We start from the raw sequence: 27,582 nt of genomic DNA, 5'->3' as shown, positions 1-27,582 counted from the left end.
GTGATCATTGATCAGATGAAAGATTTCCAGATAGTTTAAGAGTTGGTAGTTAATTGATTTCTCTATTATTTTGGAAACAGTAGAAGTAATCACAATGAGATGATAATTGGATGGAAGGGAATTATCACCCTTTTTAGGAACTGGCTGGATATGAGCAAATTTCCAAGCAGAAGGAAAAAATACTTTTGGAATAAGAAAGCGAAACAAAACAACACAAAACAGGAGTAAGTTCAGGGGCACAGGTTTTGAGAACAAGTGGAGAAATACCATCAGGACCTGGAGCTTTTGTAGCATCAGATTCATCAAAACGATCAACGTCCTTTTGATGGAAAAGCACAGGATTCAGTGTACTGAATGGAGTGTACTGGAAACGGTTTGAGGTGATTTACCAAGATCATCAATACATGAGTTGGAAGAAAAATAGGATGCTAGCAGGTTAGCTTTATCTTAGGCTGATGTGACAACAGAACCATCTGGTTTTGACAGAGGTGGGAACAGAGATGGGCAAAAATTGCGGCCCAAAAATAGCTTTGGCAAGAGAGCAGAATGCTCGGCAACCATTTGGATAAGAATCAAGTTTTCTACTCTTAGACTGTTCGAAATCTAGTTTGGACTGATTAATAGCTGATTTACAAAGTATAAATAATACTTAATAATAATTTTTATTATTGTGCAATGTCGCTTATAAAAACATAGTACTGGTAATATTTTATAATAAAAATTCAGAACTATTATACGATTTCAGAGAATATAGGCTTAGGAGTTCACGATAAAAATATTACGTTGAAACAGGGTTCACAAGTCAAAAAAGGTTGGGAACCGCTGACCTACGGGAATGAAATTTCACATTTTAGTTACTGAATATGTAGACAACTTATATTAAAAATGGCATCTTTCTACTGATGTTTTATCTAGGTCAGGGTACAAACTTTTTGATACCCTCCCTCATATTACATGCAATAGTTAATCAGGGTCATTATTATATCTTCTTTAGCTGTTAGGATACCTATGTTGGAGAAATCCCACCGCTGAGCTTATCTATCCTAATGTTTGAGAAGCATCATACTGTCAGGCTCCGGGTGGAAGCATTCTATATACTCTGCTCTAGAGCAGAAATTTTGGTCCTAGCCACACCCCACAGTAATGACAAAGTCCAACAACCTACAGAAATGAATCCCCTGATGGCCACAATGAGATCAGTGATGACTGCCTCACAGAGATGCAGATTAATACAACAAGAAATATACCAAATAAGGCCGACCGGGCTAGCCGGGTGGGTAAAATGCCTGCCTGGCAACCCAAAGGTCGCGGGTTCGAATCCCGCCTCAGGCTTGGATCAAAGTACCGCAAAAACCTTGGGAGGTGCATTATGGCCACAGAAGCCGATGCACCAACAACTACCAAAAAAAAAAAAATAAAAATACCAAATAAGAGTTAAATATACCAAAAAAAAATTAATTCTCCTTGAAAGCAACATAGCTACGTGCATAAATGTCAACCCCCTCCAATGATTAAGCTTTAGACTGCCGAAACTCACTGCTCCACTCATTGCATGCTTATATATTTATTTTTTTTTTACAGTACAGGTCACTTTACCTTCAACATTGTAAATAATACTGTGTAATGTTCTCTGTAATAATGTAAATTGGTCATTGTTAGTCAATGTGGCTTAAGTTTTGCAAATTACAGTGTCTGGAGACTAGGCACCTGTGAGGTGATCTGATTGAGGTGTATAAAGCCTTGAATGATTTGAGCATGCTCAATGCTGATGGGAGTCTTCCCCTTGCTCAGAATAATTGCCTGAGAGGGCATAAATTCAAATTGAGGAAAAACAGTTGTAGGATAGATGTGAGGAAGTTTGCCTTTAGCCAGCGGGAGGTTGATCGCTGGAACAAACTTCAATATGCCGTTGTAGAAGTTGATAGCTTAAAAAGATTCAAGGCAGAACTAGACAAAAATTTGGATGGGTGAAATGAGAAGTGTGTGTGTGTGTGTAGGTAGGCTGGTTCAAGAGCTGTAACTTCAGATGAAGTTACAGCTGAAGATGTAAAAGAGCTGTTGATAGCCAAGGACAGTAGCTTTCTAATGAAAATTAGAAGAATTGGCTAAAGAACTAAGCCAACAGAAGGAAGGGGGAAAGAAAAAGATGGAAGAGTCTCCTCTAAAATCTATGAAAACAAGTAATCTACAATGCATCCTTTCAGCCACAAAGACCCTCACTTATGAGCTCTGGAGTTTAAACATGACTGGGAGTGAAGTGTGAAAGTGAAAAGGAGCATAATTGTATCCATTGGCCCTAATTCTGGGATTCTCAAAGAAAGAAACAGGAAATCTCAAAAGTCAACACTGCTTTCTTCAAAAAAAGGAAAGATCCTCAACCAGGGATTTCTTCAGAGAAGTGAAATCTCTGCATTACCACGGTCAAAAAAGATCAATGCAGGGTACAGTGGAGCTTACAAAACACATTCAGTCTGAACTTTGAACATATCAAAGTAAATTTACAAAATTTAATTTTTTTATTTAATTAAATTTAGTTTGGTTACTTTATATTGTATTACGCTTAATCGATTCATATTCATAAAAAACTCTTTTTACATTTATAGCATTCATTTCAGAGCTTAAAATATAATATTATATTACAAATGTCAATTTTGAGAGGTGCCTGGAACATAACTCATTGATTTCTCATTGACTTATGTTATATAATTAGGTTCATTTTACACCGATTTTTTTTGCGACAGTTCTTTCAGGAACGGAACCCCGTCATAAACCGAGGGCTACCTGTACATCAGCAACTTAGGTCATATTGCATCAAGTTAAAATACCCATTCTTGGTAACCTATAAATAAGTTACCAAAATAATTAAGATAATTAAGTTTCATAAATTAAAATAACTTATTTAAACATAATTATACTCTAGGGGTTTCACCCCCTGCTCACCCACCCCTGCACTGGAAATGACCTATGTAATTATTTAACTGTACATTTGTAGTGCGCAGCATCCTCAAGGACGAATAAATATCACTTTGTAATTATTTACCTGCATTTACATAGGTCAATTAGGAAAAGGCCTTTTGCTTCGGGTTCCATAATGCATGAGGAACATTGTTGCATCCGAAAGAACAGGACTAAAATATTTAACTGAAATATTTACACACTATACACTTTACAAAATACTAAACTATTTACAAATACTGTATACAATATTCATTAATATACAAAAAACATTACAATGTTTTTTGTATATTACATCATGTTAGACAGAGAAGCATGTAGTAGTAGTAGTAGCATGTGATGCAAGAAAGCAAGTGTGAGTTTATGTAGCATCAGCCAAAGAAAAAAAAATCACACCATTCCCTCCAAATGCCTGTCTAGTTCCTCCTTAAATTTATTTAATCTATCAACTTCCACAATGACATATGGAAGTTTGTTCCAACAATTAACCACCCGCTGGCTAAAGGCAAATTTCCGTACATCTATTCTACATCTCTCTTTTCTTAATTTGAATTTATGCCCCCTTAGGTTCATAATCTGAAAAAGTGGAAGGATTCCATCAGAATTCAACATGCTCAACCCATTCAAGGCCTTATACACCTCCATTAGATCACTACGCAGGTGCCTAGTCTCCAGCCACTGCAATTTGCAGAACTTAAGCCTCTCTTGGTAAGAGGATCCCTTCATTCCCCTCACCAATCTCGTTACCCTTCTCTGTACACGCTCAAGCAAATCTACATCCTTCCTAAAATGAGACCTCCATACCTGTATGCAGTACTCAAGGCGTGGCCTGACCATTGCCTTATACAGAGGGACAATCACCTTTTCCCTGCTAGCAAAATTCCTATATATCATTGACAAAATCACATGACCTGCCCTGGCAGCCTGTCTGCATTGCTCAGAAAACTTCATATCTGACTGCACAATTACTCCCAGGTCTTTTTCATTTTCTACCACCTTAAGTGTAGTACCACACTGTTGGTACGTTTCTCTGAGGTTACTTCTACCCATATGCAGTACTTTGCATTTGTAAAGGTTAAACTTCAGTTGCCACTTCTTAGCCCATCTGCCCAAATTTTCTAGATCCTGTTGCAGTAGCACACTGCCATTAATGTCATTAACAACCACGCCAACCATTGTATCATCTGCAAACTTCAAAACTAAGCCTGATATACCTTCATCAATATCATTGATAAATAAACAAAAACACAGTGGACCCAACACCGAACCCTGTGGGACTCCACTAATAACATTAGTCCATGAAGAGCAGCACCCATTGATTACCACCCTCTGTCTTCTCCCACTCAACCATTCTTTTATCCATTGTAGGCAACTTACTTACCCTTAATACCATTCTGCTTGAATTTGTACAATAGTCTTCCATGCACAACAATGTCAAAAGCTTTCCTGAAATCTAAATATATGATATCAAAATTATTTTTTGCATCCTTTTCATTCAGTTCCTTTGTAACCACATCATAATATCCTATCAAATTTGTCAGACAAGACTTTCCCTTAACAAACCCATGCTGTGTTTGAATTATTGCTGCAGTCTTGTCTAGATGATCCTTCAATGCATCTTTAACCAGTGACTCCATTATTTTACCCGGAACAGAAGTTAAACTAACTGGTCTGTAATTACTCGTATCACCCTTCGATCCCCCTTTGTGAATTGGGGATACATTTGCACATCTCCAGTCTGTTGGGACCTCCCCTGAGTCCAAGGATGCTCTCATAATTATGGCTAAGGGTTTGCTTAGTTGCTTTGCCACCTCCTTTAATATAACTGAATAGATCCCATCCACCCCAGGTGCCTTTCTTATGTTTAACTTCAACAATTTCTCCTCCATTTTTGTTCTCAGTTATTACAAACTCATTAAGCACTCTGTTAAAATTTGATAATCTTGTGGCATTTTCAAACCTCTTTTTTGAATGTAGATGCAAAATACTCATTCAGTTTGTTTGCTATCTGAGCAGGATCATCAACAATCAAATCATTTATATCAAGTGGACCAGTCAGATTCATCCCCTTCCTTTTAGAGTTTATATAAGTAAAGAAATCCTTGCTGTTTTTCTTAGCATCCTTTGCTAAAGATTTCTCGTATTCTCGTAATCTGTCTTCACCTGCCTAACCTCCTTTGTGACTTGATTACAGACTAGCTTATGTCTGTCATAGGCTTCTGTCTCGCCTGATAATTTAAATGCATCCCATGCATTTTTCTTCTCTGCCACGAGTCATAAGTTTATTTGACAACCATTTAGGCCTAAATGGTTGTCAAACCTTGAACAATATTTCTTAATAGGTATGAAACTTTTAGTAGCTTCCACGATTAATTCCTTGAATGCTTCCCACTTAGAATTTACTGTTGATAACATCATCAGTTGATCCCGCTGTACAGAATTTAAAAACTGTCTGAGACCACTGTACTCACCTTTACGGAAGCAAAAACCCTTTCCTTTACCCCTGATGATAATTATATCTTTAAGTAAATCCCACATCAGTACACTGTGATCACTGCCACCTAGTAGTTCCTTTATCTGCAAATTCTTAATACACGAATGATCACTGCTGATAACCAGATCAAGAGTATTACCCTCTCTGGTTGCCTCTTGAACATGCTGCTGCAGAAAACAATCATCCAATAAATCCACAAAAGTCTTACTAGTGTGTGTGTGACCAATCCAGAAGTTCCAGTCAATATCTGGGAAGTTAAAATCCCCAATTATAGGACATTCTTATTTACTAGCCCACTCTATTTCTCTGTACAATTGTTCGTTCTACTCATTCGAGTCATTAGGCCTACAACACACTCCTACTCTTATTTTTGCTTTCGCGGTGCTTATGTCACACCAAACTGACTCAACAGTGCACTGTTCATCTATATCAACTGGATGCACTTCTTTTGATTTTATCTTTTTCTTAATTAACAGCATGACACCTCCTCCCTTCCTATCTGTATGCATCGCATTTCCCAAATTCCAATTCTGCATTCCTAATATCAGTGTGACACCACATCTCTGATATCTCAACAATATCCGCCTTTGATGTCTTGACCAACACTTCAAATTCATCAAATTTATTTACTATACTTCTAGCATTGGTATACATGCAATTCACCCTGACACATCCCATATACTCATCTGTTTCATGATGACTGCCCTCAGTCCCTGAAACCCCCAGCACCCCTCCCTCCAGGTCGCTACTTATTCTAATAGAAATTGTGCAAATCACCTTCACCTCTGCCAACGGCTACTTTTAACCTTTTAATCTGTGAATCACCCCAAGCTAGCAGTTTTCTGACCCACCTAACACTGCCTCGATAGCATCAACAAATATTCTTGCACCCTTTCTATTTAAGTGTATCCCATCCCTGCGGAAGCAGTCTCTCCTGTTAACAAGCACAGACCACACTGAAAAAAATTCTACCCCTTGAGCCTTGCACATTCCCTCCATGGCCGAATTGATTGACAAGACTCTCATCATGTACTCCCTCATATCGTGTCTGGGCAGAATTGCAGACACTTTCAAATTTAACCCTAACTCAGGAGACAGTTGTCAATAATTAATTGCATTTGTAGTGAAGTAATTTCCTTGCCCTCTTCTCCCACTGGCTTGAATAAATATCACTAGGTGAAAAACTTTTTTAATGTCTAGAGAGAAAGTTATTGATTGTAGAAATATAAAAATGTCATTCTGCGAAATAAAATCAACTGAACTTATAAGGCTCAGTAGATGGCTAAATGCAGTAAAACGTATATGTTGTAAATCAATAAAACAAATTTAAAATGTATAAAACTGTCAGAATAGCATTGTATTAACTTGCACAGAGAATCATCTGTCCATTGTTTCCCTATGATGTGGTTTTGGGAATGGACAAAGCCGAGTAGATGTTTTCGTAATCATGACCGCTTGCATGGAGAGTACCATATAATGTATATAACTACAGCAATGACAGGTTCCTAGCTGACTCCAGTGATGTCAAGCTGTGCTAGCTGTTCAAATGCATTCCAATCAGTTTTGTCAAACTTCCACCATGATATCCAATAAAAGACCACATTGCTTGATGAGCAATGTGGTCTTTTATTGGTCAGAACAGATATCACAGAGAATTGGTCACTCCAATGGGGAAATTTCTTCAATTTTCCATGTAAACAAGTGAGGAGAGAAGAGAAGCAGACAGAGAGATTGATAGCAGTACACCTTTGGGCAGGCGAGTGAAAAAAGGTTTTCATTTCCATATTTAGGAGGGAGGAAAGAACATGTTATTTTCGAGCATGCACTCTATTATAGGGCCCTCACATTTATGTCTGCACTATTCCATAGATTAAATAGGTTATTATGTCCAATAATGTCTCCTAAAAAAGAACATGAGATGGCAGTTGCTCAATGAGATCATCAGTCTGCCTGGTAAATGTCAATCCCATGCAGCAAATATACAGAACAGAGTGTAGGAGGAATCCTACAAAGAGGTAAGAGGCAATACTTGAAAAGAGTAGTTGCCCACTAGGATTGTAACTCCACCATGAACAGGTCCATACCCCTGACTTTGCATATCAGGCTGACATTCCATAAATTAGGGTCCTCTATTTGTCTTTAAATGTCTCTTGCAAACAGAACTGTGTCCATAGAGCAGACCCTTGATGTCATTTATAATTCACGGGAATCCATGGCAATTCTACGTATGAATCTGGACATTATTTAAGCTTAGTGAAGCCACTTGGTGACTTCTGAAACGTTGAGAGGAGGTTTCTTATTGGTCTTGGATTTATCTTTTCTGGGGAGGTATGGATACTATTATGTCTACTTCTTCTTCCACAAAGAGTTCCAAGATCATGTCATCTGGCATCTCCTTTAATTCAACATCCACGTTTTTGTTGTTTCACAGGGGTGCAGAAGGAGGTACTGATATAGGAGTGGCAAATGACTGATCTTTTTGTGTGGGTGTTTCCAGGCTTCAGAAACAGTGTGCAATGGGAGTAAATGATCCTTTGGTTGGAATAGTCATTTTGATTTGTGTTCCAACAGAACATCTCCCTGCAACCTTCTGAGTGCATGACAGTTTATTACTATTTATAGGTTTCAAAACTTTCCCACTTTCCTTGCTTCCTGGTATGATATGTTTAGCTCTGTCTTTAATCCTTGTATATCTATTTTTCTTCTTTTCACTGCTGGCATGCTGTTTGTTTGGCGATTTATTAGGTGCATCGGCATCTGTGGCCATAGTGCGCCAGCTGACATGGTCATGAGTAAGTAAGAATGGTGTTCTCCTTGGCACTCAAAATATGTCACTTTCGGAACTGAAAATACAGTAATTTCATAATCCTTTGCACAACATCAGTTGCATGCAAGGGTACCACAATGGGCTGTTTACAAGTGTCCATATTTCTGACACTTAACGCCCTCAGTTGATTAGGTATATATGGCCTTAATGGGCAGTGGAATAGTTGTTGTTGAATACTCAGCTGTAGTTGAATTTGAAGACACTGGTGTACTCAAAGTAAGGATGAGGTTTCCAGTTGAGTCTAAAATGCATGAACATTCGTTTTGCCACTGCTACTACTTGCATTTTAAGTTCAGAATGGAGCTCCTCTTCAGACACTTCAAGGAGGTTCCATTCTAAGATGATGCCTTGGAATGAGTTCAGTGTCATGTGGGGTGCTATTATCATTGGCATTCCACTAATAGAGCAAGCAGCTCCAAGCAGCTGATCGGCATGTTTCTCACACTTAAATTCAATGAGCATATCCCCAGAATGTAGGCATTTTACATTTTATGGAAGAGTGCCAACCCTTTCAAACTTTTGATTAAAGAAGGGCAATATTTTCCTTATAGGTTTTTCACCAGAAGAATAGGTTATCAGGTATCTAGGTGTTGGAGGCCTCATATAGTTTCAGTTCTCAGCCTCATTGCTGATGTGACATAACATTCTGGTAGGGACTATGTTGGGGTCCAAGAAGAATTTAGGTTATCAGAATTCACATTAGTTTTGATTTTGTTTCAGTGCTTGGGCTTTCCACCCACCATAGAGCACAAAGGGATGGCCACTTTAGAAATGGCAAGAAATAAATGCACTCAGGAGTAGGACACCAGCATTATCCAGGCACCAAAAAAACCTGCACCTTCCCGGGCCTGAATCTTGTCAATTGAACCATGAGAGTAGGAGCATGGCATTGATACAATTCATACTGGGTGAGCCAACCCTGAACCACCTATCTTAAGCAGGGGACAAAGTAGTGTGTGTTGGAGTCCTAAAGCACCTGTATCCCTCCTTCCAAGGTTCCACAGATTGCAGCACACAGCAAACACAAAACATTGCTATGGTGTTAGCATGGAACCTAGGGCTGGATCCCAGTAATGCTAATCTGCAGAACCAGCGGCATCACTAGGAGCCTTACCACATCAAGAGGCCTGACACAAGCATTAACCAGTTTCCTCTATTAATGATGACACATGGTTTCAGTAACATAGGGATACCTCTCACACTGTCACAAAATTGTTGAATAGTTTAGGACATGGCATATCCAGTGAGGAAGATGTTCCTGGACCGGTAGCAAGATTGTCCAATTTAGCTTTTTTTTTTTTTTTTTTGCAGCTACCCTTTTATTTGGTCACATACAAGTTATAAACTCAGAATTAAATAAGAAATATTTAGAATCCCAGTGGAAATACTGCAACCATGTAATGGGCAGTATAGACTTAAGCCTGGAGAGTGTCTGCACTAGGGCTTGCAAACCGGTTTTATAAACCGGTTAAATCCAGTTTTCATATTGAGTTGTTAAAACTGAAACCGAACTTCTAAAACCGGATTCGAATATTTTTTTAGTTAGCCCTCGAATATAGTATTTTGTTACGCACATTTTCTTTCGTTTGTCTGGATCGTTCAACTGCTTTGTTTTAAACATGTTTTTTATTTTATTTTATTTTAAGGTACGAATCTCATGGGCAAGTGGCCTAAATCTAGGAGGGGTACCTTTTATCTTCCCACCTGTATCATGGCACGATGCAGGTGTACTCATTTACGACTGAGTGAGTTGTGGAACACGCCTTATTGATGGTTACCCACTAGAAACAGATCGCTGAATATTGCATCAAATTTCAATCGTAAAAAGTTTTTTGCTTCTTTATTCCTATTAAATTTGCGATCAAATGTTCTCCAAAAAGCAGCTTCACCAAATTTAGCTTTTATGTAATTTTGAAAATTACAATAGATTTAATTGGGGAAAAAAATTGCATGTAAATAAATAAAAAATTTCTTTCGTGAAAATTTTGAAACTTGCCTCATTTAGACTCTTCATTCAGTGCTTGCGGGAGTGACGCATAGTATTGTGCCTTTGTTATCTTCAATATTTTTATTTAAAATTGTCGGTGATATAAATTCCTACTAATTAATATTTATTACTCTTAATATGTCTAAGATGAAATCAAATGTATGGAATTATTTTGCTCGAAAAAGCAAAGATGAAGCACAATGTTCAAAATGTCAGAAGATAATGAAGTCGTCTGGAGGATCTACATCACCTTTGATGTTGCATTTAAAGAAAATGCATCAGATTGACATTAAACAAGATAACAGTGAACCTCCCGTAAAAATGGTAAGAACATTAGAAAACTTTATCGTTAAAAAATCTATGGAAGAAGAGATTTCAAAATTAACTGCTTTAGATGGGTTTTCTGTTAATTCAATTGCCAAGAGTGAGTTTATACAATCAAGCCTTCACCTTCAGAGAAATAAATACGATAAATTACCACCAGCCTCAGTGAATGGAATTAAAAATATGGTTCTGAATTATTATAAAACTAAAGAAGAACTCATTCAGCATTTCAAAAATTCATTGGTTTTGGGTGCACGGTATTCAATGATGAATATACGTCTATACAAAATAAAATTTATATGAATATAAATGTGCATTCAAAAGACAATCATTGGTTGTTAGGTCTTATTGAGATTAATGGTTCACTTGATAGCAGAAGAACTGAGCAAATTGTAAATGGACACTTGAAGGGATTTGGTTTGAACTTGGATGAGGATATTGTTGCCTGCACCACCGATGATTAAGTTTGGCAAGCAAATTACGCCTAATCATCAACAATGTATAGCCCATTGTATACATCTGTCAGTTATAGATGTGGTAGATGACTTTCATCAACCGGTGAAATACCACCACTTTGTTTATTGGAGGCTTGAAGTGGTGAAACCCATGTTTAGTCTCTAGAGCAAAGTTTCCGGCATCCTCCTCCCCCCATACTTCTCCTTCAACCCATGTACGGTACTAAGTACTATAGGTTTTGATACCTTTCATGTCTGGGGTTTCCATAAAAAAAAAAAAAAAAAATGTACTTTATGAAAAAGCAATCAATTATGGGGCCACTGTCTCTGAGTCTCCCAAAGACAATGAAGAAAATGAAAATAATGAAGAAAGTAGTGATGATGATGAAGTTGAAGAAAGACAGCAAGCCATGGTTTATCAAACCGACCTTACCGATGAGCTCATTTATTTCTTCAATCCAATGGCCAATATTGCACAAACTATTAACAAAGTCAGAAAAATTTGCAAGCTTTTTCAAAAATTGCCTACCAAAAATGACATCACAAAATTTTGTTAAAGCAAAATTTAATGGGAAAGAATATAAACTTATATTAGATTGCAAGACTAGATGGGATAGCACATTCTATATGATTGAGAGATTTTTGAAATTGAAAAATTGCATTCCAAATACTCTATATGCAGTACTGTCAACTGAAGCTGTGTCTGACGATGACTGGAAAACACTTGAATTGCTATGTGAAACTTAGTGACCAGTTGAAATGATTCTGAAGGCTACAACCCCAGAAGATAGGCTTACTTAAAGCCTAGTCTTCAATAGAATTTCTGCTTGCTAAGCTTGATACAGCAGAAAACCCATTTGCTTTCAAGTTTCATCAAAGCCTTTTGCAGCGTTACAATGCAAGACGAAATTGCCAAACTGTGGCTTTGCTGAGCTATCTACACAACCCCAAAAAGTTTAGGAAAGAAGATTCAGGTTCAGATTCAGGTCCTGATTTTCCAAGTAAGCAAGTTTTGAAAAAGGATGCTGAAGAGATTTATCAGAGATTATTTGCAAAACATTCCGAAGGAATCTTAGCGTTGAATGAAGAAACTGAAAATAAACGAACTGTTCTTTTAGAAGAAAACAAAGACTTGTCTAGTTCAGATGTTGGAGATACACTCATGTGAGAGTATGATAGTGTAATAAAGAGATTAACTAAGAGCCTTCAAAATATCTGAGTGAATTGGAAATCAGCAAAGAATTTAAAATTTTGGAGGCAACTAGCAGTAGAAATGAAAAGCTTGAGAAAGTTTATAGAGCACTGCTGACCATTAAACCAACAAGTGTCCAATCTGACAGAGTGTTTTCGATCACTGGTCTCTTTAACACAAAAATAAGGTCAAGTCTATAAGGAAAAATGCTTAATATACTGTGTTTTTTAAAGGATCATTTTCAGCAAAAAGCTGAGCAATAAATAGTAATTTTCCCAAGCTGTTTTTTTTTTTTCACATTATTTTTATTTATTATTATTATTATTATAGGGCTTATTATTTTTTTGTTCACTATACGAGAGGATAGTTTTTATTCAAAGGATTTGAATACAATTTGTAATTTTGTATAATCTCAAGCTGGTTATTTTTTTGGAGAATTTTAATTTTTTATTTTTTTTTACTATAAGAGGTGATAGATTTTGTTTAAAATATTTGATTACGATTTGTACAATCTACTCAAGATAAAATAAATACCTGTGTTATAAGCTTTTAATTATTTTCCCTAAGTCTGAGAAAATCCGTTTTAAAACCGGTTTTAAGAGTGAACTTCAGTTAAACTCGGTTTTGAAATTTCTCGGTTTTATGCAAGCCCTGGTCTGCACCAAGGAGGCAACTTTGAAGATATCATCTTCAAAAAAATAAAATGCTTTTTTTTATGTACTTAGTCAATATAATTTCTTAATAAAACATTTCAATGAGTTTGAGTTTAGATAATCACCAATTTCTCTGACACTGTGCAATTTTGATTGTGAAAATGCATCTTTATAGCAAATTCAAAGAAAAGTTTTACTTACTGAACATCATCTGGACCAGGAATACGATAACAGAGAGGAATGCATGCTTCATACTTGGCTTTGGCTTTCATATTACCATTATCCTTCATGTACTGCACTTGACTGTGGTCCCAATTATCCAGTCTTAACGACTTAACTTTGCTAATGTGAGATCCCAAATTTCTGTGAAAACCAGCACAATGGGTACATAAAAATATAGCTATGTTATATGATGCCCATTCTGGTCCTGCAAAAAATAAAGTTCAATTTAAAAAGAGGGAAGCTTTAATTTCTAGAAAACAGAGATCAGCTGCTAGTTAACAAGTGCAAAGAATTTAAAATGTTCAATATTGCAATGGTGGCTTTTCAGGTTCATTATTATTAGTCACCACTTCTCCCCCCCCCTAAAAAAAAGTTTACCGGTATGCCTGCCAAACAGAATGATGATGACTAGTGAGTGACTTGACTCAAGAACTCGGATCATCTAACCAAATGGCTGACTAATGTCATCAACAGTTTAATGACTTGAGCCACTGGGCAGAGCTATAGCTATTTAAAGATCATTGTGCTGATAGACAAAAAATATATATATATTTTTTAGTGGCACTGCTGCTGCCGCCTATCACTCATATCCAAATAGAATCGTATTTGTCTGTAGAAGTGTGTATCTGTTCGCAGACTGATTTACATGTTTCATGGGTGGAAAAACTTTGACTACCTAGTGGGGAGCACTACTCTCTCTCTGCCTGAGACCAGCTGACTACTGTAGGAATCATATCCAGACCTCTCCAAATGAGCGGCAGATAATGACATGTGCCTGCATCTTCAGCAGGGGGTAGCTGACTACTACTCCCTGCTGAAGAGGACTTTAGAAATTCCTCTAGTCAGTGAATCAAATCCGGACCTCTCCAAATGAGTGGCAGATGACGACAGCCAACATACTAGCATTCTAGTTAACAACAGATTTTTTGTGCAATGTATGGGCTCGATGACACCCACATCCTAATATGTAATCGCAGGAATAGAGTAAATTAATTTTAATAAATACAGTAATGTGTAAATGCTATTTTTTTAAAATAAATATAAGAAATTTATTTTTTTATAAATAACTGTAGAAAGGCATCACGAGTTAGCACAGAGTGACTCAATTTCTCCCCAATGAGAAGAGTGAAAAAATCGGCCAAAAGTCTTGTTTTGCCAACACTAAAACAGAGGTTTAAGAAAGGCTTGAAATTAGCATTCGCAGAGGCATACGATGCAAGAAAAAACTTGTTGCACGATGCAACAGCCAAAAAAAAACCCTCCCATTTCACCTCTCCAATCGTTCCAAATGCCTGTCCAGCTCAGCCTTAAATTTATTTAGGCTATCAACTTCCACAACAAAATATGGAAGTCTGTTCCACCAATCAACCACCCGCTGGCTAAAAGCAATCTTATGCACATCCATTCTACAACTGTCTTTCCTCAATCCAGGGGCTCACATCTGGTGAGTATGGGCTTGGCACACCCAGGGTCCTGAGCTGGATATCATCATTCTTCTCTCTCTTGGTGATTCCCTTCTGCTTCTGACTCTCTCGGGGCAATTAAGAAATTTTTTTTTTTGGCTGGTGCACCATAAGCCTCAGGTTTCCTTGCACCATATGGCTAATAATAATAATAATAATTTGAATCTGTGCCCCTTCGGGTTCTTAATTTGAGCAAGAGGAAGAATTCCACCAGCGTTCAGCTTGCTCAACCCATTCAAGGCCTTATACACCTCAATCAGATCACCTCACAGGTGCCTATTCTCCAGGTGCTGCAATTTGCAGAACTTAAGCCTTTCTTGGTAAGGGCACTCCTTTGTTCCTCTCACCAATCTTGTTGCCCTTCTTTGTACTCATTCTAGCAACTTTACATCCTTCCTAAAATGAGGCCTCCAGACCTGTACATGGATGAGAATGAACCACAATGCCGTTCCGGTTCTTTGATGAGATTATTGCCACGTATACCTTAATTATTAAAAATAAGTTTTTTATTAACAAGTATCCTGTTTCGTAAAATTTTCCATTTTGAGTCCCGGGTTTAAGGGGGTATATAAAATACATCTCCATATAAAACAGTAAAATATCATATCATAATATAATTTCTAATAATTACACTTAAATAAATACTTAGAAGAAAAGTAACATTAACTTACTTATCAAAAGAAATTCCAAATGAGTCATAGGTGTGTTCTCATTTATTGCTTTTATATTTTGCTTTGGGTATCGATAACGATTTTGGAGATATATCATAGTATCTCCAAAACCTGTCATAATCCACATTGACATGAGTTGACATAAGTTATGGGGCTGAAAATCTACAAAGGAGGATTCTCAATTTTGATAAACAGCAAAGGAGCAAGTAATGCTGAGCAATAAAGAAGCTCTTAAGTGAGTCACAATTAAATTCATTTTACTGAACTCTTGCTCACATTTTAAGACTGGAATGCACTTCAAAATGAAGGTTAAAAGAAGAAGACAACGATTTCTTCGTAAGTGAGAAAGAAAAAATTTGTGTTTCTGCTACTAACCCGTCTGAATGATTTGCATTTCTGCTGTTTGGATCCTTCGGAATGAGCTATGCACTAAAAGTCAAATTTTCATTTACACCATGTGGCCAAAACTGGAGAGCCTGAAATTTTAGGCCATTTGGACAAGTCATATTCTTTCTTCATGCCTTCCTTCAAACTTTAATGAAATTCTACAGGTTTAATGGATGTAATTTGTTTATATCCGTTACACAAAAAAATTACATTTAAAAAAATTCAAAATATTACCACTACACGTGCAGTGATGAGCAATGATAACATTTGCACATCTAAAGAATGAAAATGTTATCATTGCTCACTACACGTGCAGTGATGAGCAATGATAACATTTTCATTCTTTAGATGTGCAACTAAAGATTTTTAAATTTTCAAAAGTTTGTGCAGCTAAAGATCTGAAAATCTTTGGCTGCACAGTTTCTTTATAGTATAATCCGGGGTTGGTCTTCCTGTTTTTTTAAAACTTAATCTGCAATTAAATTATTTGATACACAGTGGGTATGGTAATTGCATGAATTATTAAAACTAAGATTTGAACTTAGTTCTAAATTCTTGATCTCAGTTTATTGTGTGATTTTTTTTTTTTTTTTTTTTTTTATGTGAACCCCAAACACGAGAGGTATAAGAACCTATAGTACTCAGTACCGTGCTTGGGTTGGAGGTTGAGAAGACGAAAGAAGATATTTGTTGACATTGGACTTGAACTTCTGTAGATTGTAATTTTCAGGAAATACATATGAAGGAAGGTTGTTCCAGAAAACGGCAGTTGAATGAATAAATGAGGAAGACGAAAAGTTGGTTCTGTGGGTTTGAAGTTGGACAGTAAATGGATGTTGGCTGGTGGCGGCACGTGTTCGGACTGTTTTGAAAGAGAGAGCAGGAATTATAGAAGCCAATTCAGAAGAACAGTGCCCATGGAAGTATTTGTAGAAGAGGCATGCAGCAGAAACAGTACGTCTATGAGAAAGCGAGTGGAGAGACTCTGTTAGAGATGTATCATTAATTAACCTAACTGCCCTCTTCTGAATGGAATCAAGAAGCTTGAGAGAGGTTTTGGGGGCACCACCCCAGATGTGGGAACAATATTCCATGGCAGGGCGGATTTGCGATTTATACAGAGTGAGCAGCTGTTTGGAAGAAAAGTAGCGCCGAGAGCGAAAGAGAAAACCAAGTTTTTTAGATGCAGAGGAAGCAATGTTTGTAATGTGCTTGTGCCAAGAGAGATTAGAAGTCAGTGTAATCCCCAAAAGAGATATATCATTTTGCCTAGAAATCGGAGTGTCACTAAAGATAAGCATAGGAGCAGAAGAATCCTTTTTGCGGGATATAAGACAAGACTGGGTTTTAGAAGGGTTGAAATCAACTAAGTTGTCTTTGCCCCACTGGAGAATTACCTGAAGATCGGAATTTAAGGAATTGGTAGCAGATTTTCGAGAAGTTGAAGCTGATTGGGCAGGACAAGGTTTCTCAAAATGGAAAGTGGAATGCAATGTGCTATCATCGGCAAAACTATGGATAGGATTTCCCGTTAATGGAAGAAGGTCATTAATATACAAGAGGAAAAGAGTGGGAGAAAGAACTGAACCTTGGGGGACACCGGCATTAGTGGAGAAGTTAGAAGACAGAGAGCCATCTACCATCACCCTCAGTGAGCGATCAGAGAGAAAACTGGATAACCAATTACTAAAAACAGTTGGCAAACCATAAGATGGAAGCTTGTTTAGAAGACCTTTATGCCAAACACGATCAAAAGCCTTTGAGATGTCAAGAGCAACTACCTGGGTTTCACCGAACCTTTCCATTGAATTAGTCCATAAATGGGTAACATAAGCCAGAATATCACCAGTGGATCGACACTGACGGAATCCATACTGGCGATCGTTGATCAGACGGAAGGTTTCTAGGTAGTTTAAGAGTTGGCGGTTAATTGATTTCTCCATTACTTTAAAAAGAGTAGAAGTAATTGCAATGGGACGATAATTGGATGGGAGGGATTTGTCACCCTTTTTAGGAACTGGCTGGATATGAGCAAATTTCCAAGCAGAAGAAAAAACACCATTGGAATAAGAAAGTGAAAAAAGGCGGCAAAGAATAGGAGTAAGTTCAGGAGCACAGGTTTTGAGAACAAGTGGAGAAATACCATCAGGACCTGGAGCTTTCTTAGCATCCAGATTCATCAAAATCCTTCTGATATCCTTTTGACGGAAGACCACAGGAGGCATTGAATGGAGCGTGTTGGGAATGGTGGGAGGAGTTTTACCAAGATCATTAATACATGAGCTGGAAGAAAAATGGGATGCTAGCAGGTCAGCTTTATCCTTGGCTGAAGTGACAACAGAACCATCTGGTTTGGACAGAGGTGGGAGCAGAGATGGGCAAAAGTTGCGGCCAATAGCTTTGGCAAGAGACCAGAACGCTCGGCTTCCATTAGGGCAAGAAGCAAGTTTTCTACTCTTAGCCTGTTCGTACTCTAGTTTGGACTGATTAATAACTGTTTTACAATTGTTGCGAGCTTTGGTGTAGGCAGAAAATGAAACTGAAGAATTAGAAACAAGCCAATTACGATATGCAACATTCTTCTCTTGAACAGCCTTAGCACATTTATTGGAAAACCAAGGTTTAGATAAAGGACGAGATTTTAAAGTGGAGTGTGGAATAAAGGATTCCATTCCTGCAAGAATAATTTCACTGACACGATCTGAACAAACGTTGACATCAGAAGTTTTGAAACAGTAATCCGACCAAGGAAAAGAAGAAAAGATGTCTCGCAGGTCATCCCATTTTGCATTCTTGTAATGCCAAACAACACGAGGTTGGGAATAGCCATGAGATAAAGGTTCCATTGGAGAAGATACAATCACCAAGTTGTGATCTGAAGTGCCCAAAGGACCTCTCACTTCGACCGCGTACTTAGAAGGGTTGTTTGTGAGAAAAAGATCAAGCGTATTGGCTGTATGATTAGGATTGTCCGGAATTCTTGTAGGTAAATGAACAATCTGTGCTAGGTCATTAGTAATTGCAAAAGCCTCAGCATCACGACCTGCTGGGTCGGTGTGACTAGAAAACGGAAGCCAGCTGGAGTTGTGAACATTAAAATCACCAAGGAAAATTACCTCACTGTTAGGAAAGTTGGACTAGAGAAAGTCAAGTTGCAAAGAGAGGAAGTCAAAGAGCTCCAAGTGATTAGTGGAGTTGGGAGAACGGTAGAGACAACAGATGAATTTGACACAATGAGGTAGAGAGATTTTAAGCCAGAGAAGATCGAAGAGAGGAGATTCCAAATTTCCAAGTCTCTGACAGGGAATATCAGAACGGACATATGCACAAGTACCACCTTTGAGGCGAAAGGAATCATACAGCGAATAATTTGGGCATCTGAGATGAGCAGTAGTTGAATCAACCGATAGCTGAGATTCTGTCAGAAAAAGTACATGGGGTTTGGCAGACTGCAAGTGGAAATGGACATCGTTGATATTAGAATTGAGACCACGTATATTTGTGAAATGAATTAGGAAGTCCTTGGGAGGTTTAGCTCTTTTCGCAGATAAGCTTGCTCTATTATTTTGACAATTCATGGTGTATTCAATAGTAAGAAAAAGTGGGTGGGACATGCTGTATGAAGTAATGAAATTTTTGGATATGGCGTACACGTGGTAAGAATATACCGAGATCCTTGACATAACGTGGCCTCGACAATGCTCCCCGCATACACACTACTCGGACTCCCTCCAGTCACTATCTGGCAGAGTAGAGGTAGCAAGATTATACACTAGCTGATCCGGAAGCCTCCTAGAGAGTTACCAATAGGTTCGGTCCGGTGTACTAACTAGCGGCCGGCCTGCGAACACCGTTTTAGAGCTGTACCCTCGAAATGTAAGGAATATTGGATCTCGCCACGACATTCATCATAACTTCAAAAGTCATCAATCATACTGCATGATGGAAGAGATAGGGAAGGGTTGACCGGAACTTAGCTCTAGAGACTAAACATGGGTTCCACCACTTCAAGCCTCCAATAAGCAAAGTGGTGGTATTTCACCGGTTGATGAGAGTCATCTACCACCTAGTACCGCCTGGTAACATAGAGGGGCGGCATTCCTCCATGTGGTGTGGGCGCCACACCTCGACCCCTGCTTACGTTGGTTCACACCTGGGTGGTCACCCACCATGTACTTGTACATGGAGGTTATACCCAGGATTACTAACAGTCCCACCATCGTGAAGGTGCAAGCAGAGGATTTGGCTGTCACAGACCGTCCGGACTTCGCCAAAATTGGGTCCACTTGACTTGAGTGTCACCCGAATATCAGTTCCATCAGCGTTTTAGACTCCCAGGTAGCAAGTACAGCTTGTCTGGCATATCTGAGAGAATGTCTGTGACAACCTCAAGGACCTTGAGGTTGTCTCAGATGTCACACATGTGATGCACTGTGAATTAATAGAAGTAAATCTTGATGTAATGGTTAATGCAATAGCATCATTTTTATACATAAGTGAATCACCCAAATGATGAAAATGGCATCATTTTTATCACATCTCATATTGTGAATACCTTCATAACGAGTTGCCTGATAATGCACTACCTTGAATAAGCAATGCTTCACCATTGGAGAAGACTTTTTACTTATTCTCAGTGGATACCACCACACAGATGGCCGTTTCAAAGCTGTTTGGCCTCTCATGGGTGGGTGGGTACGTACGTAGGTAGGTACCCTGGTGTTGTAATAAGTGACAACCCAGTTATGAAATATAACTTCACAATATGAAAGATGCCAGATAGTATATAACATTATAGACTGAAAGAATTTGGAAGGGCTATGGCCCCAACATACGAGAAATTCATAATGGTTCACAATATGAGATATAATAAAAATGATGCCGTTTTTACCATTTTGGTGTTTCACTTACGTATATAAATGATGCTATTGCATTAACCATTATTCCAAGTGAATTTCCAGTAGATTGAGGCTGCCATAGCCATTCCAAATTCTTTTAGAAGTAAATCTCAAACTTAGTTCTTATAATTTGCAATTCATCACACAATCAAGAATAAAGTCACCGGAAGTTTGTTTTTTTTCAGCAATTCTTCATACATCTCTCTCTCTCTCTCTCTCTCATTGTCTCCTGTATTTTCCAGCTTCAGTAAAATGTTTAACCTGAGCCATAAAATCCTACCACACTGCCTTAACCAATCAGAAACTTGAAGCTATTGACCGTGTCTAAGAAACTGTTCTATCTTCATAATCGAAACGTCAAGTCTGTTCAAGCACATAAATTTAATCACATATTTTTCAGGGTCTAGTGATCCAAAATGAAAAGTTTATCAGCAAAATGATTCAAAATTATTGATCCAAAACAATTTTTTAAACCCATTGGAAAGCTCAAGTCTGCAATTTATACAGCACAATCAAAAACAACAGAAATTTACTTTGAAAGTCGGACCTTAAGGAATGTAGAGAATAATCCCCTCCCATATCCAATTTTATTAGACCCCTAAATTAAACTCTAAAGTCCAGCTATAGGACCGAAAGAAATAATCAGTCCATATTTATTAAACAGTTTAGACCTCAAAATCTAAATTTATGCCAATCCAAGTAATGGTTTCCATGCTGCCAGAAGTATGGTGTTTGTAGACAGCAGTCATGAGCGCTCATTGTTGAGACCGCACAGTCTGAACACTACGGTTCTGACAGTGGGGAAGATGTCCCACCTACTTTACAAAATAGATATCGCCATTCTCAAGAATTATTAGCGAGCTGGACTAGGAGAGTTGGAAAAGAAGCTTCCTATATTTAAAATAAAGGTAATCCCTGTTGATTTATAAAATTTATAGATGTAAAGACTGTTGTAAAGATGTTGGGTTGGGGAGTTTACTCTTCCCTTCCAAAATGTGCACTTCTAAAAATATGCTATTCCTGTACATATTAATCTATTTTTTTAATTATCATCCCTAGTTTTGACTTTTTTTTTTTTTTTCCCTGATTACTGACTGGCTGAAAGCAGTTGGTATCACAGAGGCAAGTATGATAGTATTTGATATCAAGATAATTATGCATCATTATTATATAATAATGCTAGACTGGGTGGATCTCATTTTTATGATTGGTGTTTAACAAGCACTGAAAAGGAAAGAAAACCTTATGAAATTTGCTTGGCCAAATACTGATTTTCTCCTTCAACTGATTGTGAGGCCTTCCCTCCATATTTTCCAGCCATACTTGACACAGAAACAACTGTGTTGAGTGATAATTTGCATGAAGTACCTGGGTTATGTGCAGAGAATGAGCCAACACTAAAAAAAGACCACCCAAAATAGGAAAAATCTTAACTTTGAGATCAGTTACATCCAGGCTTAAAAAGAAAGTTCTGAAATTTTTAGCAGAATAAAAATTTATTGCTCAACAGGGTTAAGGATAGCCTTACTGCAGCACAATATGCATTCCTTTTATCCCAAATTTGGTCATCTGTGTGCAGCTCGAAAGGCAGAAGATGGGCAGCCATAGGCAAGGCTTTTGCTCTTAATGTTTACCTTCAAAGCCCAAGCACTTATAAGTTATTGAGAAGGAAGTTCAATTTACTAAGCAGAAAAACTCTGAAGCATTTAATGTTGAACACTGCTAATAAGCCAGGATTCTGCCTGTTTTGCTGAATTGTTTGAGGAAGCATGTATGCAGGAAAAAGACAAACTGTGCATACAATAAATAAAAACAAAGTTTTTTTTTTTTTTATGAAAACCCCAAACACGAAAGGTATCAAAACCTATAGTACTTAGTACCGTGCATGGGTTGAAGGAGAAGTATGGGGGGAGGGGGATGCCGGAAACTTTGCTCTAGAGACTAAACATGGGTTTCACCACTTCAAGCCTCCAATAAGCAAAGTGGTGGTATTTCACCGGTTGATGAAAGTCATCTACCACCTACATTATCTAATTGACAAGATGCTGATGCTGTTCTTCTTGACCTCTAAACCATACTGATACTTGGCTTGAATTGGTTCAGGACGATGCCAGTGATCCAGTAAATCTAACTGAAAAAGTGAAAGAGTCGGAATCGACCAGATACAGTGAGTATATGGATATTTATGATGAAAGTGTCTTGGGTTATCTAGCCAGAAATATTTTAAAGTGCAAAAATTGTGAAACATGTAAAAATTTACTATTGGGCCCAAAAGATCTTTATATTGACAAATTGTTGTTGTATTTTAAAGATTTTAATGTGAGTGAGTATGGATTGAAGTGGCCATAAAAGGAACTGTTGGATACAATGATATATGTATCAAATATCTTCTTTTCTGAAGTTGATTTGGTATTTCACAAGGAAATTTTGTAAAAAAACTTTATGATAAAACATGTTTTATTGATTTTGAGTGGATTGGGAACCACAAGCACAAAGATAATATGCAAAAAGTGTTTATACAGTCTTTCTTGAAAATTATGTTAAAACAAAAAGTGAAAGATGTGAATTTGGCTTACCAGTCTAGTCAAACATCAAAATCCCTTCAAAAAAGAATTGAAATATTTAAAAACATGTGCTGTGAAAGCTAGAGGGGAAAATTGTGCCATGATTTTTTATTAGAGATCAGTTGCACCAAAGCAATATTAATTAATTGATAAATAACTGATTAACTGACCATTCTGAACTACATAAAACATGACAAATCCACAAATAAGATACAACTCCATAATTTGGATGGAATTTTATTGCCACTCCTTAGCCCATTTGCCCAAATTTTCTAGATCCTGTTGCAGTAGCACACTGCCATTACTGTCATTAACAACCCTGCCAACCTTTCTATTATCTTCAAACTTCGACACTAAGCCTGATATACCTTCATCAATATCATTGATAAATATACAAAACAACAGTGGACCCAACACTGAACCCTGCGGGACTCCACTAATAACATTAGTCTACGCAGAGCAGCACCCACTGATTACTACTCTCTATCTTCTCCCACTCAACCACCCTTTTATCCATTGTAGCAACTTACCCTTAATACCATTCTGCTCCAATTTTTACAGTAGTTTTCCATTCACAACAGTGTCAAAAGCTTTCCTGAAATCCAAATATATATCAAAATTATTTTTTGCATCCAGTTCCTTTGTAACCACATCATAAAATCCAATCAAATTTGTCAGACAGGACTTTCCCTTCTGAATTTTTTCCCGTCTGAATTATTGCTGCAGTCTTGTCTAGATGATCCTGCAATGCATCTTTAACTAGTGACTCCCTTAATTATGTGGTACTACACTTAAGGTGATAGAAAATGAAAAAGACCTGAGAATAATTGTGCAGCCAGATATGAAGTTTTCTGAGCAATGCAGACACGCTGCCAGGACAGGTCATGGGGTTTTGTCAATGATATATAGGAATTTGTTAGCAGAGAGAAGGAAGTGATTGTCCCTCTGTATAAGGCAATGTTCAGGCCGTGCCTTGAGTACTGCATACAGGTCTGGAGGCCTCATTTTAGGAAGGATGTACAGAGAAGGGCAACAAGATTTGTGAGGGCAATGAAGGGATCCTCTTACCAAGAGAGGCTAAAGTTCTGCATATTGCAGTGGCTGGAGACTAGGTACCTGCGCAGTGATCTGATTGAGGTGTATAAGGCCTTGAATGGGTTGAGCACGCTGAATTCTGATGGGATCCTTCCACTTGTTCAGATTACGAACCTAAGGGGGCATGAATTCAAATTAAGAAAAGGCAGATGTAGAATAGATGTGCGGAAATTTGCCTTTAGCCAGTGGGTGGTTAATTGCTGGAACAAACTTCCATCTGTCCTTGCGTAAGTTGATAGGTTAAATAAATTTAAGGAGGAACTCGATAGGCGTTTGGAGGGAATGATGTGTTTTTTTTTTTGACTGATGCTGCATAAGCTCATACACTTGCTTTCTTACATCACATGCCACTACTACTCCATTTTACCCAGAACAGAAGTTAAACGAACTGGTCAATTACTTGTGTCATCCTTCGATTCCCCCTTTGTGAATTAGGCATACATTTGCACATCTCCAGTCAGTGGGGAACTCCCCTGCATCCAAGGATGCTCTCATAATTATGGTAAGGGTTTGTTTAACTCCTTTGCCGCCTCCTTTAATATAACTGGACAGATCCCATCCACTCCAGGTGCCTTTCTTATGTTTAACTTCAACAATTTTTCTTCCACTTTGTTCTCAGTTATTATACAAGCATTAAGCACCTTGCTACAATTTGATAACCTTTTGGCATTTTCAAACCTTAATAACTCCTCATGTGTGAATGTAGATGCAAAATACTCATTCTGTTTGTTTGCTATCTGAGCAGGATCATCAACAGTCAAATCATTGATATCAAGTGGACCAGTCAGATTCATCTCCTTCCTTTTAGAGTTTATATAAGTAAAGAAATTCTTGCTGTTTTTCTTAGCATCCTTTGCTAAAGATTTCTCATAATCTGTCTTCACCTGCCTAACCTCCTTTGTGACTTGATTACAGACTAGCTTATGTCTGCCATAGGCTTCTGTGTCGCCTGATAATTTAAATGCATCCCATGCATTTTTCTTCTCTGTCATGAGTCTCAGTTCATTTGATAACCATTTAGGCCTAAACCTTGAACAATATTTCTTAATAGGAAGAAACTTTTAGTAGCTTCCACAATTAATTCTTTGCTGTTGGTAACACTAACATCATTCTTTGCTGTTGGTAACACTGTCATCAGTTGATCCCACCATACAGAATTTAAAAACTGTCTGAGACCACTGTAGTCACCTTTTACGGAAGCAAAAACCCTTTCCTTTACCTCTGATGGCAGTGTGATGATATTTCTATTTCAATTTGCAGAAGATTACATATAATTCAAATATCTTTCACATGTAATGAAAAACTTCATAAATTAAGGGAATTTTAATTATAACGTGATTTTTTTTTTTTTTTGTAATTCTAACTCAAATAAATAGCATTAGTAACGGTACATGATGCAAGAAAACAAGCTTATACAGCATCAGCCAAAAAAAAAACAAACCTCATTTCACCCATCCACTCGCTTCAAATGTACTGTGTACAATTACAATATTGTAAATACCCGGAAGCTATTCCTCTGTATACCATAATTTACTATTTTGGTACCAATAGACAGACTTTTCAAAACATATTTTTGCAGATTTGTTTTGGTTTTACGCGAAGTTGTTTTTGAAACATATTTTTCTTGTAAAACTTCAATTTTTAGATCAAACGTGTACTTTTCAATAGGCTTAATATTATTAACGCCAAAACGATATACCTTTCTGCCCACAATCACAACAAACATCGTTGCCACTAACTTTCAACAGATCTAACAGCGCCCTCCTACACACCTCCGCCATTTTTTTTAACGTAATAGAGTTTAAAAAAAATAATCCCTTCAGAGGGCGACGAACCATTGGCGATATCACGAACTATATGGAAATTCATGACGTCAAAAATCATGCAACTCGCCTTTAGAGCAGGCCTCAGCAAAAACAACCATTAATTAGTAATTGATACAACAAACTTTGTAAAATGAACTTAACATCCCCACCAGAGTCCTCTTTGTGCGAAAAGGTATGATTTGTAGCAGTAGCATAGCTACCATTTTTCGAGCCCGGGGGCAAAGAACATGTTCGAGCCCCTACTTAATTAATGAAAATTGCAAAAACAGGAGACAGCCAAAGACGTTGAGCCCCTAAAGGGCCTTGCCTGCCTATATGGTAGCTACGCCACTAATTTATAGTAACGGATTCAGTAAACTTTAGGAGTAAAAGGGTAAGGAGTGGTTATGGTACTTAGGTTGTTTGAAAAATTTTAAACAAATGTAATTATATAACGAATAATGCATAGAATCGATTCAGTTACCATTTCAATCTTTGTCTGTAACAGAAATTTAATCCGATCTTTCCTACTTCCCAACTAATCCCGTACACTTGAAAAAAAAAACACTGTGTGGCAGTCATCTTCAGTTCATTCTCTGAAGATTCATTAAGTTTTAATCATTATGTAGCAGTAAAAGAAACATATTATTTTGATCAAACACGGGTTATTTCCCCCCCCCCACACTTTATCTCCTAACTTGGAATGTCCCGGTACACTGGACAATACTTTTAGGATCGACTCAGCAAACACTGGAAAATTTTTCATATAAACATGTGTTCTGTTCTGAACTTTTACAAAGATATAGCTTTGAATTTTAAAATATAGTTATTGAGTTTTGAATGGTCAACAATATTAAAAATAACAAAATAATTAACGAGAATACCCAGACATATAGCTAGTAAAAGGCTTATTTATGCTAGATTATTCTTATTTGTTTGCTTATTATTATTATTTATTTTTTAATTTTTTAACGTGAAAATGCCAAGCCATTTTTTTTTTTTTAATTCACAGCTCAGGAGTACGATTGTTGTTGTTTTAGGAACATCAGCGACTAAGGCCATATTGCTCCATATATAAACTATCTGTAAATTGCGTGTGTTCTGTGGTCGATTTTCTGTTTCTTGGAGGAAAAACCCGAAATGCGGAAGAAAACACCATGCTACCCTTCCCTGAGCCCGAATAACTCAGCCATGTGGTGAAAAGGCTCAAAAAATTCTCCACTTCCAGTGGCGGCATATTGGTAGGAACTGTAGCACTCCCAGCATTTTAAATCTAAATATATGCTCACCAGAGTTATATGAAATTTTGTGAAGAAAAAATCAATGAATATTTTTATTAGCAGGTCCCAAATATAGTATACTCATCCTCTATTTACAATAATCGAAAAAAATAAATAATAAATAAAAATAAATAGATAAAATTAATTGCCTAACATATCGGTTAGTGCAAAAGCATCATTTAACTTAGCCATATACCAAAATAACTAAATTAAATTGATGTCGTTTTGGTTATATCTGATATTATGAATGCCTTCACAACGAGTTGCCATCATGGTATTGTACTACCTCGAATAAGTAACACTTCACGAG

The 27,582-nt window shown here is 37.4% G+C and overlaps 1 protein-coding gene across 1 annotated transcript in view; it reads right to left on the bottom strand.

Moving 5' to 3' along the window:
* LOC150083013 (arf-GAP with dual PH domain-containing protein 1-like) overlaps nucleotides 1-25,968 on the bottom strand; it is a 107,631-nt gene extending 81,663 nt beyond the window's left edge. The window contains exons 1-2 of the mRNA XM_090378354.1: nucleotides 25,887-25,968; nucleotides 13,089-13,314 (exon numbers count right to left, since the gene is read on the bottom strand). Of these exons, the coding sequence (XP_090234480.1) occupies nucleotides 13,089-13,314; nucleotides 25,887-25,968 (308 nt within the window). The remainder of the gene's footprint in view (nucleotides 1-13,088; nucleotides 13,315-25,886) is intronic.
* Between the last annotated feature and the right edge of the window lie 1,614 nt (nucleotides 25,969-27,582).

The sequence above is a fragment of the Mastigoproctus giganteus genome, chromosome 7, assembly GCF_048544385.1.
Source record: "Mastigoproctus giganteus isolate SK-2022 chromosome 7, ASM4854438v1, whole genome shotgun sequence".
In the NCBI taxonomy this organism is placed as follows: Eukaryota; Metazoa; Arthropoda; class Arachnida; order Uropygi; family Thelyphonidae; genus Mastigoproctus; species Mastigoproctus giganteus.
The sequence above is the reverse complement of the archived record's forward strand: the minus strand, read 5'-3'. Positions and strand labels throughout refer to the sequence as shown.